The sequence below is a fragment of the Podarcis muralis genome, chromosome 10 (assembly GCF_964188315.1).
Source record: "Podarcis muralis chromosome 10, rPodMur119.hap1.1, whole genome shotgun sequence".
NCBI lineage: Eukaryota > Metazoa > Chordata > Lepidosauria > Squamata > Lacertidae > Podarcis > Podarcis muralis.
Window position 1 is genome coordinate 53,068,353 of NC_135664.1, and position 12,188 is coordinate 53,080,540.

At 45.6% G+C, this 12,188-nt stretch overlaps 1 protein-coding gene across 2 annotated transcripts in view; it reads left to right on the top strand.

The window, feature by feature from the left end:
* The window catches only part of PAH (phenylalanine hydroxylase), a 41,610-nt gene extending 29,422 nt beyond the window's left edge, over window positions 1-12,188 (top strand). For both annotated transcript variants that reach the window (XM_028745890.2, XM_077935045.1), the window contains exons 6-13: window positions 1,430-1,626; window positions 2,558-2,693; window positions 3,083-3,152; window positions 4,590-4,646; window positions 5,601-5,696; window positions 7,952-8,085; window positions 8,876-8,991; window positions 10,184-12,188. In XM_028745890.2, the coding sequence (XP_028601723.2) occupies window positions 1,430-1,626; window positions 2,558-2,693; window positions 3,083-3,152; window positions 4,590-4,646; window positions 5,601-5,696; window positions 7,952-8,085; window positions 8,876-8,991; window positions 10,184-10,227 (850 nt within the window). In that variant the 3' untranslated portion in view covers window positions 10,228-12,188. The remainder of the gene's footprint in view (window positions 1-1,429; window positions 1,627-2,557; window positions 2,694-3,082; window positions 3,153-4,589; window positions 4,647-5,600; window positions 5,697-7,951; window positions 8,086-8,875; window positions 8,992-10,183) is intronic.

Sequence of the window (12,188 nt, forward strand, 5' to 3'; positions counted from 1 at the left end):
CCCGGTGCAGCCGGCCCCCCTGCACCCCCCACGCTACGCCACTGCTGGTAACAAGCTGCCTTTTGAGGGATACTGTTATTGTTTGGGGGGGCACAGTTGGCATCAGCACCCAGAATGCTTGCCAGGGGCCCAGCAGCCTTTTAGGGTCCACCCTGCCCCCCCATTTAAATGTATTTTCCCAGCTTGGCAACTCCAGGCAGCAACAGGTAGCCAAATCCAGCTGCCATTAGAATTTCCCACAATGCCTCCATTGTGAAGGGAAAGGGGACCACTCTGAATCACACCAGGTGGGTGCAGTCCTGAGGAGACCACAGCCATTGCCATTTCCTTCAATGGGGTGGAAGGACACTAGCAGCACCCCTTCTTCCCTGAGAGGCTGCCATTGAGGTGGCATTGGGGTGGACGGTTGCTAAGGAGGCGGCAGAACTTACCTCAAAGGAGCACGCCGTAGCAGCGGGAGCTGCAGTGGGCGATGTATTTCTTGGAGGTCTGCTCTGCTGCCCCTGTGTGTCACCTTGCCTCACTATTCCTTGACTCCAAGCTATGCTTGCTTGTTTATTTGTGCATAAGGTCGGTGCTGTTTTCTACAAGAAAGAGTTACCTCATGGCTGAGGTGGCCCATCTTTTCAAGTCACATTTGGAATTCTGAGAAAGCGTTGGGGGTGCCATGCACAAAATGGCTGCCGGTGGGATATGGCTAAACACAAAATGGCTGCTGTGGGGGCATGGCATTGTTACGAAAAAGGAGCAATGCAGCAGCGAGCTCCAGCTGGCTGGAAAGCCAAACAGGATGTTGATGCTTGGGACTGTACCATGGGAACAAAGGGACAGTCTATTCACTGTGCTGAGCACCGGATGTTAGCTCAGAGTGTCATCTAACCTGTACTGGAAGTACAGGGGAGGAGTTTTCTCTCTCTGCTGTTGGTGTTAAGAGAGTACAGACACGTTTCTCTGTACTGCTGGAAAAGACAGAAATAAAGGCATGTAAATACATTTCTGTCTGGGGATGGCAGGGAGGAAGGGGAGTGGTGTGTTCTTCTCACGTTAGAGGAGGATCGCCGATAGAGACCTTCGCCTGTATCTTGCCGGGAGTCGCAGACGGGGAGGTCAACAAGGAATCAAAGCCGGGTGCCTGGAGAGTGGCCAATTCCTCTGACAAGGCTTGGAGATTCCGACAGGCATATCATGAAATGTATATTTGCTGAGACCTACAGGAAGTACCAGTGAGCACACTGGCACCTGCCTCACCGAGTTGTTGTGAGGATCCAAGGGAGTCAGATATGTTTCCTTGAGGGCCTTGGAGGCCACACCTGCAATCCCCTCTTCTATACAGTGATTAAAGGCACCTTATTTGGTGCTGGTGTTAATAGGAATGGGGTGCATTCATGCAGTAGCTTTAAGCTAACTGCCTTTCCCTCTTTTTTTCTAGTGGGCAGCCAATCCCCAGAGTGACATACACCGAGGAAGAGAAGAGAACATGGGGAACAGTCTTCAGGGAGCTGAAGACCCTTTATCCCACCCACGCTTGTTATGAACACAATCATGTCTTCCCTCTCCTGGAGAAATACTGTGGCTACGAAGAAGACAACATCCCGCAGCTGGAAGATGTCTCAAACTTCTTGAAAAGTAAGTAAAGGTGTGAAGATCCAATATCTGACATCGTCAACACAATTGCTATAACTGTGATCCTAATACAGTGGTACCTCGGGTTAAGAACTTAATTCGTTCTGGAGGTCTGAAACTGTTCTTAACCTGAAGCACCACTTTAGCTAATGGGGCCTCCTGCTGCTGCTGTGCCGCCGCTGCACAATTTCTGTTCTCATCCTGAAACAAAGTTCTTAACCGAGGTAATATTTCTGGGTTAGTGGAGTCTGTAACCTGAAGCGTATGTAACCTGAAGCGTATGTAACCCAAGGTACCACTGTATTTGAATGTACTAAGGCTGCAATCCTATCCACATTAAACCCAACGATTCCCACAGTTCTGAAAATTCAATGAGACTTAACTTCTGTGTAACCATGCATAGGATTTTATTGCATAAATGATCCATAAATGAGAAGGGCTTTAGCTCAGTGGTAGAGCATGTGGTTTGCACTCAAAAGGTCCCAGATTCAATCCTCAGCATCTCCAGGAAGGGCCTTGGAGAGACCTCTGTCTGAAATCCTGGAGACCCCTTGCCAATTGGTGTAGACCAGAGGTAGCCCATGTGATCCCCTCCAGATGTTATTGGACTACAACTCCCATCAGCCTCAGCCAACACTACCAATGCCCAGGGATGATGGGAGTTGTAGTCCAGCAACATTTGGAGGGCACTACATTGGCTTCCCCTGGTGCTGAGCTAGATGGACCAATGCTAAGACTCAGTAAAAGGCAGCTTCCTGCATTTTGTACAAGTGCCAAAGAGATTTCAGCCATCGAACCGAAGAATTGTAGAGTTGGAAGGAGTCCCAAGGGTCATCTAGTCCAACCCCCCGCAATGCAGGAATCTCAGCTAATGCATCCATGGCAGATGGCCACCCAGCCAGTTTGTAATGCAGAGCTCCGCTGTTCTTTAAAGGCTGCACTGGATTCCGCCTGCGTCCTGTAGCTGGCCTGCTGTCTTCTCGGGATTTCTTGGCTGGCTTGGCGTTCAGGGTGTTTCACTCTACTCAATACATCCGCCATTCATCGCGTCCAATGTACACGCCAGAACCGTAAGTATTTGGCCAATGAAGTGAAAGGCCATGTTTTGGTTTTTGTGGTTTGTTCGTTTAAATGTGCATAGCACCTTATGAAATCAGGGTGGCCAATAAAGGAAGAAATATATCAGGTAAAAAAGAGGGGACTGGTTTGCATAACATTTACATGTGCTAATTTTTATGTAGAGATGCAGGTTTAGAAAGAATGGCTGTGATTGAAATAGATGCACAACCCATCTCACAGTAGTGGTAAAGGCTGGGGCCAGGTGAGGTGTGTACCTGCTCAGTCTGCAGTCCGGTTGCTTACTGTGATTGATGGGCAACTTCAAGCCTTTCCTCCTTGTGTTCAAAGTGTGAATAGTGTTTTCCACACTCTGGGTTAATTCATACTGCTTTTCTTCTAGTGATGTTTGCCACGAACTCCTAGGACATGTCCCTCTGTTTGCTGATCCCAGCTTTGCTCAGTTTTCTCAAGTAAGTAAAACCTTTAAAAAAAGAGAAGTCAACCAACAGACAACACCTTTCAGAAAATAATCAAAAAGCATCATACAGGAACTAGATAAGCACAAACACTCCAGATATTGTTGCCAAAGGATTGAGTTCCTAGGATTAAAACCAGCGCTGTTTTTCTAGAAAAAGAGATGCTGGAACTCACCATGAACACCTTCCTTGTTTTCTTATAATGGCAATGGTGCCCACCTGAGAGGTGCCGGAACTGAGTTCTGGATGAAAAAAAGCCCTGATTAAGACTGAAATCTTCCCCCAGGGGGAAACACAGCAAAATAACTTTTCATTTGCTTCTGAGATGAAATGATCTGTTTGTGGATTGTGCCTCAATAAACTTGCACAATTTGTTCACTACTGATTTTTGTGGTGGGTATGCTCCTGACTAGAGACTCAAACTATCTTCTTTGATGTGTCACTTAGACCTAAAATCACATTTTGCATGACTTTGAGATTCTATAACATTTCAGAATTTAAATTAGATTTTTTTAAAAAATTGAGTTTTCGCTTGATCTTTAAAAGTTGCCTCATTAATGTTATGTTGTTGTTATCATCATTGTCACTGATTTATTAACCACCTGCTATACAACAATCTCAAGGTGATGTACAGTGGTGCCTCGCAAGACGAAATTAATTCGTTCTGCGAGTTTTGTCGTCTTGCGATTTTTTTCGTCTTGCGAAGCACGGTGTCGGGAAAGTTTTGGAAAAGCTTCAAAAATCACCAAAGTCTTTAAAAACCTCAAAAAAGGCTACCACACCGCGTTCTATGAGTTGCTCCTCGAAGTCAAGTCACAACTGTATTAACGGTGTTAAGAAAAAGGAAACAAACTTGCAAGACGTTTCCGTCTTGCGAAGCAAGCCCATAGGGAAAATCGTCTTGCGAAGCAGCTCAAAAAACAAAAAACCCTTTCGTCTAGCGAGTTTTTTGTCTTCCGAGGCATTCGTCTTGCGAGGTACCACTGTACATTGAAACAGTTAAAAACACAAGCCCCATCAATAGGAGAAACTCTTAGAAGGGGTAAGGCAGTCTCTCAGATAACCTGGTCGCGAGCTGTATAGGACCTTATATGTTAGTACCAACACCTTGAATTTAGTTGAAATGGCATCAGCTATGAAAACGACATACTTTTACACTTTGAGTTTTCTTCTTCCTAAAACTCACCTACCTATATGAACTCAAAACGATTAATAATCAGGAGGGGAGTGATGGAATTATTCATTAATAACTAAGTAAGAAAGAAAGTCTCCTTAATTTTTTTGCCCAAATTAATTTTGGCTCTTGTGCTTCCCACACAAAACAAACAAACAAACAAACAAACAAACAAACAAACAAACAAACAAACTGGTGGTGGGGAATGCTTTTTAGAAAAAAGAACAACTGAAAACAACCATCTTTCATTTTTACAGGAAATCGGATTGGCTTCTCTGGGTGCTCCAGATGAATACATTGAGAAACTTGCAACGGTAACTCTAGAATTCAGGGGCCATCTGCCCCGCCCCCCGCCCCCCCCCCCCCCAGTTTGATCCAGCACCAGATTCAGAATGACAGCTCCTGCTCAGTGGATGCAGAATGCTCTTGAAACCCCCCTGTAAAATAATAGTTTCATTTTGTAGATAGAGAAAATGTTTAAAATATGGACTATTATACTGATCCAGTTTAAGGCCAAAATCTTATACAAACAGAAAATGCCAAGCATTTGAACTCGGAGCATGCAGATCAGAACCTGAGATCTGGGTCCTTTGGCCAGATGTAGAGCATGTGCCTCTCTCTTCCGTCTCCTGTTAGTCAATGTGGCGACTTCCAGATGTTGCTAAACAACAAATGCCATTAGCCCTAGCTAGCATGGTCGATGGCCAAAGATGATGAGAGCTGTAGTCCAGCAACTTCTGCAGAGCACCATATTAGTTATGCCTGCCCTGGCTTAAATGTGGCGTCTGTTCTTGCAGAGCCTGCCACTCTGGTTGCAATATACCACAAGCTGCGTATTAGCAGTTGATCTCTGGAATGGGCTTCTTCCTTCTACCTCTATGATGTTCTCATTTGGGGGATGGGCTTCAACATTAGGATTCCTTTATCTTTAATAATTGTGCAGATGGGAGAGTTTTGGCAGGTCATGTGTGTCCATTCCCAGTGCTTTATTCATGGATAACTAATTATCCTTCTGTGTCATGGTTGCAAAATGGAAGTGGTGATGAGCTGTCTGTTGGAAAGCAGAGGTTTGAGAAACCACACTTGGCAAAATACCTTCATTTATGAAATGATAAAGGTTCTGAAGCCCCAAGTTTGAAAATTCAGCCATCCCTGTAGTTTTCCATCATGGTACCTCCCACCCTTTATTTGGCTCATAGCCACATTAATGGGATCATCTGGGAGTTCATGCACAAGAAATATAATCTTTGCACTTTCCTTTATGCCAGGTTTATTGGTTTACTGTGGAATTTGGACTGTGTAAAGAGGGCAATGAGATAAAGGCATACGGAGCAGGGCTGCTGTCGTCATTTGGAGAATTACAGGTACAAATCTACAGTTGTTCCTATTTCTGCAAATCAAATCTTGTACAGTGGTACCTCGGGTTAAGAACTTAATTCGTTCTGGAGGTCTGTTCTTAACCTGAAACTGTTCTTAACCTGAGGTACCACTTTAGCTAATGGGGCCTCCCGCCGCCGTGCGATTTCTGTTCTCATCCTGAAGTTCTTAACCCAAGGTAATATTTCTGGGTTAGCAGAGTTTGTCACCTCAAGCATCTATAACAGGCATAGGCAAACTCTGGCCCTCCAGATGTTTGGGACTACAATTCCCATCATCCCTAGCTAACAGGACCAGTGGTCAGGGATAATGGGAATTGCAGTCCCAAACATCTGTAGGGCCGAGTTTGCCTATTCCTGGTCTATAACCTGAAGTGTCTGTAACCCGAGGTACCAATGTATTTTAAAAAATTGAAAAATACGTATTTATGTAGGTCTGCTTTGTATGTACCTTGGTCAGTAAAGCATGAGACTTTTAATCTCAGGGTTGTGGGTTTGAACCCCTGCATTGGGCAAAAAGATCCCTGAATGGCAGGGGGTGTGCTAGATCACCCATGTCTCTTCCAACTCCATGACTCTAAGTCTTATAATCTTCCAGAGATGGGCAAGGAGCTCTGCACTCACTCAACAAATAAGTCGGGCCCTTTGAGTGTGCTCCATGCTAGTTCCATGTGAATGGAGCTAGATTAGGACCTGTGTGTATAACATATAATAGGGACCCTGTCCTGCTTCCAGCGTTAAGGGGTATCAGTAAGAAAGAGAACACAACCCTTGTTACTGGAAAGAGTAGGGACGCGGGTGGCGCTGTGGGTTAAACCACAGAACCTAGGACTTGCCGATCAGAAGGTTGGCGGTTCGAATCCCCGCGACGGGGTGAGCTCCCGTTGCCCGGTCCCTGCTCCTGCCAACCTAGCAGTTCGAAAGCACGTCATGTGCAAGTAGATAAATTGGTACCACTCCAGTAAATGGCGTTTCCGTGCGCTGCTCTGGTTCGCCAGAAACAGCTTAGTCATGCTGGGCACATGACCCAGAAGCTGTCTGCAGACAAACGCCGGCTCCCTCGGCCAATAAAGCGAGATGAGCGCCGCAACCCCAGAGTTGGTCACGACTGGACCTCATGGTCAGGGGTCCTTTACTAGTGGAAAGAGTGAGCAAGGCCTGCAACTAAACATTGCAATGAGAACATCAGAAGAGCTTGCTGGATGAGGCCACCAGGGGGCACACATCTAGTCAAGCATCCTGTTCTCACAGTGGCCAAGCAGATGCCTACATAAACAGGACTTGAGCACAACAGCACTCTCCCCTCCTACGATTTCCAGCACCTGGAATTCAAAAGTATACTATCTCCAACAGTGGCAATAGAACATGGCAATCAGGGGCAGTGGCGTAGCGTGGGTTGTCAGCACCCGGGGCAAGGCAAGTAATTTGCGCCCCCTAACCCGATAGTCCCTCACTCTCTCTCCGCACCGCACCGCACACCTGGCACCCCCCCCCTCCACAGTGGGCGGCGACCCGGCGGCTCGGATCAGATTCGCACAGCCAGCACTGCAGTGAGAGAGAGAGAGTGAGCCAGGTAGGGGCAGAGAGCTGCGAGTGCGAGCGCGCCCCCCAGATGTTGCGCCCGGTGTGGCCGGCCCCCCTGCACCCCCCATGCTACGCCACTGATCAGGGGCCCTCTTCTGTTTTTTCTCTTCTAATGGTTGCTCTACACAAGAACCTAAGAAAAGCCTTGCTGAATCAGACCAAGGGCCAGTCTAGTCCAGCATCTTATGTGTCTGTTCTCACAGTGGCCAACCAGGTGCCTGTGAGAAACCTGCATGCAGGGTGTGGGTCAGCTGTGATTCTCATCAACTGGTATTCAGTAGTAGTAGAATGAAGGCTGCTCAGTTCTGGGTGGACTGGTCCTTGTTTTATAAAGATTTTTGTCTCCTTGTTTTGTTTTGTTCTGATTTCTTGAACTTCTGTGAACCTCAGGCCTGCTGATATTTCCCTCCTGTTTGGTTACCATCCTTGTGGCATTTACCACAAGGAGTTTGCTGCTAGAAATAATAATTAGAGTTTAAAAGCTTGCCCTCCTGTTGTATGGCAGTAATTATAATGATACTAATATTTATAATATATTGGTCATCTTAATTTTCATTGTAAACTGCTTTGAGGTTCTACCACAAGAAGGAAAATCTATATCTATATCTATATTATAACTTTTATTTAAAATTAAAACCTATCTGCTTTTTTCTCTTTAGTATTGCTTATCAAATAAGCCTGCCATTGAACCTCTCAATTTGGAAAGGACAGCAGTTCAAAAATATCCTGTCACCGAATTCCAGCCCATTTACTATGTTGCTGAAAGTTTCAAAGATGCAAAGCAAAAGTTAAGGTAATAATTTTACCTCCGTTAGGATTTGGTTGGATCATTCAGTGTCCCTCCGTGTGTGCATAATACAGAAATGTCACAGAGGTCAGTGCTGAATCTTGAAACTCACCTGCCAGCCACCCTGGGAATCAAAAACTTTCGTATGAAATGAATAAATCAACATTTATCTGTAGTTAATCTAAACTGGTGTTAGATAGAAAATGCCACCTGGAAGGGTGGGGAAAGAACATGTTGACTGGGGCTAGAAATGCAAAGCTATGGGCAGAAGGTAGAATAGCAAAATGAGATGAAAATATACAGTGCAATCATATGCATGTGTACTCAGAGGTAAGACCTACTAAGTTCAATGTTGCAAACTCTCAGGAAACTGGGTATAGGATAGGGCTGCCATTCATCCTGATTTTCCAGGACATGTCTTGGAATTCGCCTCTGAAAATGGCGTCCTGGATTATTTTTCGGAAATCGGGCATGTGTCCTGGAAAACCCGCAACAGGGGTTAAATTGTGCCGGAAATGCCTTAAGAAGCTCCAAAACTCAAAAAATGTTGTAGCTTTTACTATAATAAGCTCAACAACTTTTGGGTTGTCCTGGTTTTTACTTTTTGAAATATGGCAACCCCAGATAGGATTGCAATCTTAATCTTCCATCCCAAATCAAGGGAGGGGCCTTGATCCCTTCTCAAGACGTGTCTCTACGAAGGGCTTGCTCAGCTGAAGAGCAGAATGCAAATTATTCACTCAATCAGTGTATTAATCCATAAACAATGCGACAAAGTTTCTGTTTTCTCCTTTAGGAAATATGCCTCAACAATTTCCCGTCCGTTCTCCGTCCGTTACAACCCGTACACTGAACGGATTGAAGTTCTGGACAACACAAAGCAGCTCAAGAATTTAGCTGATGCCATCAGCAGTAAGTAACTGTATTTTAATATACAACGATTTTCCTGTGAAAATACCCAAACCCTTAGTTCTTTGTGGGTCTGGCTCAGTGTCCACAGAGAACTCTTGCACATCGGTTTTTGCCCCATTAGTTTTAATGGAGCCTTCAGATCCTGCTGCACACTAAGAGATTTACTGTGGTTCAGGGACTGGGAGTCAAAACAGGTCATCTCATTGCAGGGGACAAATCTGCCTCACTGAACAAAACATAGTTAGGTGCAATGGAAAGCGCGTTGCGTATGGATGTGGTCTGAAGAATTTCATAAAGTGTTGAAACTCAGAGGTGGGGATGAAAAAGGGGGAATAAACAGCTGAGACTGCTGTATCTTTTGCATGATTTCCCCCCCTCCCCTGCACCAATATATACCGTACATGTTGAAAACCCTGCATCAGTAAAAGCTTAATTCTGTGGCATGTAGGTATTGCTGTTTCAGCAGATTTTCACATCAGAGAAGTGGAAGGAGCTAACTCCTAGGGAAATCTGTTCCACAGTCCAAAAAGTATCTTGGGGAGTTTCAACTAATATTTCACCAAAACCCGGTTGCCTGCAATGCCAATCCCTGGTTCAAGCCTTGCCATATATCTGTTTGCTGGGATATGGCCACAAATCTGTATTCCAGGATACCACTACAAATTTCATTCAGTGCCAAATTTCTGTCATTTTCCGAGTTGAATGGGCTTACAAATGGATTTTTTAATGGTGAAATGAGGGCTAGACTTCTGCCAGATTCCAGATAGGGCTCACTGGGGAGGAAGGGCAGGACATAAATGCAGCAAAGAGATAAACAGAGTCAAGTAGGTTGCGGTCATGCCTGACGATGCCGTTCTCCCTCCTTGTAAATGCAATGCTCTTCTTCATCCTATATCACATTATCAACAACATTCATTATTTTAAGACTTCTTGGGTGCCAGTACATTCAGTTTGTGCCCTCTTGGCTCCTTCTGTTCATCAGAGGCTGGCTTCTGCAGAGTGCAGGATTTGGACTGAGGAGACCAAGATTCAAATCTATGCACAGCCACCTGTGTCACTGAGTCTACCTGGTGCCATTGAGGTGATGAAATGGGAATGCCTCCATGTACACATTCTATTGTGCTCTATGGATATAAAACTGTAGCAAAAGAAAGAGTAAAACAGAAGACTGACTTCCTTCATTTCTTTGCAGATGAGTTGGGACTTCTTTGCAACGCTCTCCAGAAGATCAAGTGAAGATGCTCTCAGATGCCTTTTGATGGCTCCAAGAGCCATGGGAGGGACGGTACTGGACAGTGAAACAAATATCAAACTTTTTAAAAAAATAAAGAAAGTCTACCAATAACTAATAGCATGTAGAAATGTGATACATATTTAATGTGCTTGTCATCGCAGTTATAATAAAGGCAGGTGATAGTTTAGATGTCTGTAATCTCCATTTATATCATATGGCACACGTAAAAGGTCTCAGCAAGTTCCCCTGCAAAAATCCACAGCCATGAATCTCATGGGAGGTTTTATGGGGGTTTGGGGTTGGCTCCTGAAGAGAAATGGGAAGAGCTCTGAGTTGGAGTGGGACAACCTAGGAGAGGATCTGAGCAGGATGGGGGAGGTGAAACTGGGACCCTAAGAAGTGTCTGAGCCGGGGGAGGGGGCCAGTGGTCTAGGGAGCGGAGGGCTGGCTCCAGTGGCTGAGTGGGTTAACAGAAGAATGTTTCCACCCTGTGCCATTGGACACCACTAGTACATAAGAACATAAAGGTAAAGGGACCCCTGACCATTAGGTCCAGTCGTGACCGACTCTGGGGTTGCACGCTCATCTCGCTCTATAGGCCGAGGGAGCCGGTGTACAGCTTCCGGGTCATGTGGCCAGCATGACTAAGCCGCTTCTGGTGAATCAGAGCAGTGCACGGAAACGCCGTTTACCTTCCCGCCGGAGTGGTACCTATTTATCAACTTGCACTTTGACATGCTTTTGAACTGCTAGGTTGGCAGGAGCAGGGACTGAGCAATGGGAGCTCACCCCGTCACGGGGATTCGAACCACCGGCCTTCTGATTGGCAAGTCCTAGGCTCTGTGGTTTAACCCACAGTGAAACCCGCGTCCCTTACATAAGAAAATAAGAGCATCCTATTCTCACAGTAACCAACCGGATGCCTGTGGGAAGCCTGGAACTAGAATTCAAGCAAAAGAACACTCTCCCCTCCTGTGGTTTCCAGTGACTGCTTTTCAGAAGCATTGCTGCCTCCAAGAGTGGTATCTATAGCCAGATATCTTCTGCTGTGGGGCCACCCTTGGTGCCTCCTCCGAGGATCCCCCTGCTCCAGGGGAGGCAACTGAGAGTAGATCAGATGCTGAGCTGGCATGGACAAACTTCACAGACTCAACCAACTGGAAGGAAATCCTGTTTGCTTCCCCACTCCCAGGACTCTGGCCACTTGCCACACTAACAGCTGCATCCACTCTGTTCTTCAGAAGGAAGTTGCAAAGGGCATGTTGCTTGCTGGATCATCAGCATCTTAGCCTGCACTTAGTCATGCTATCCCTCTTATGTACCTACTGCATCTTATACCTTGTGCCTTCCCTATGGACCAATCTGATTTATACATTAAAGTCTTGGGTAGAAACACAGCTGGGAATTCAAGTGGATCTTTTGGCAGTGAAGGTCCAGACATATCCTGCCCTTTGTTTTGTTGTTTAGGGTGCCGCCCATCTTCATCCAGGAGTTCACACGCAAAGCATGGCGGGGGCTGTTCTCCAAATTTATTTTCTGCCGTCCACCTTCAGAGCCAGGATGCCTGTGATTGGGTATCGCATGTGGGCAGAGCACTGTTGCACTCATGACCTGTTTGTGGGCTTTCTAAGGGCATCTGCTAAGCAGTGAGAGCAGGATGCTGGACTAAATGGGCTTCTGTCCTGACTCAGCAGGCTCTTCTTGTGTCCTTAACCTGTACGCAGCTTCATGCAATTTATTTTTCTTCTTTGAAATGACGATCAATAAATTGCTAGGTAATACATAGCAATAGCCTCACCGGCAACTTTTATTTCTCTCAGCTTTTTCTTTTTTAATCACTTGGTGTTCTTGTTTGTTTGTTTGTTTGTTTGTTTATATCGTCGTTTAAAGCTGTTTGCAATGATATGCTAAAGCTGATTATGTGATTTTGAATAATCAATAAATTACAATTTTTAAAAACCCA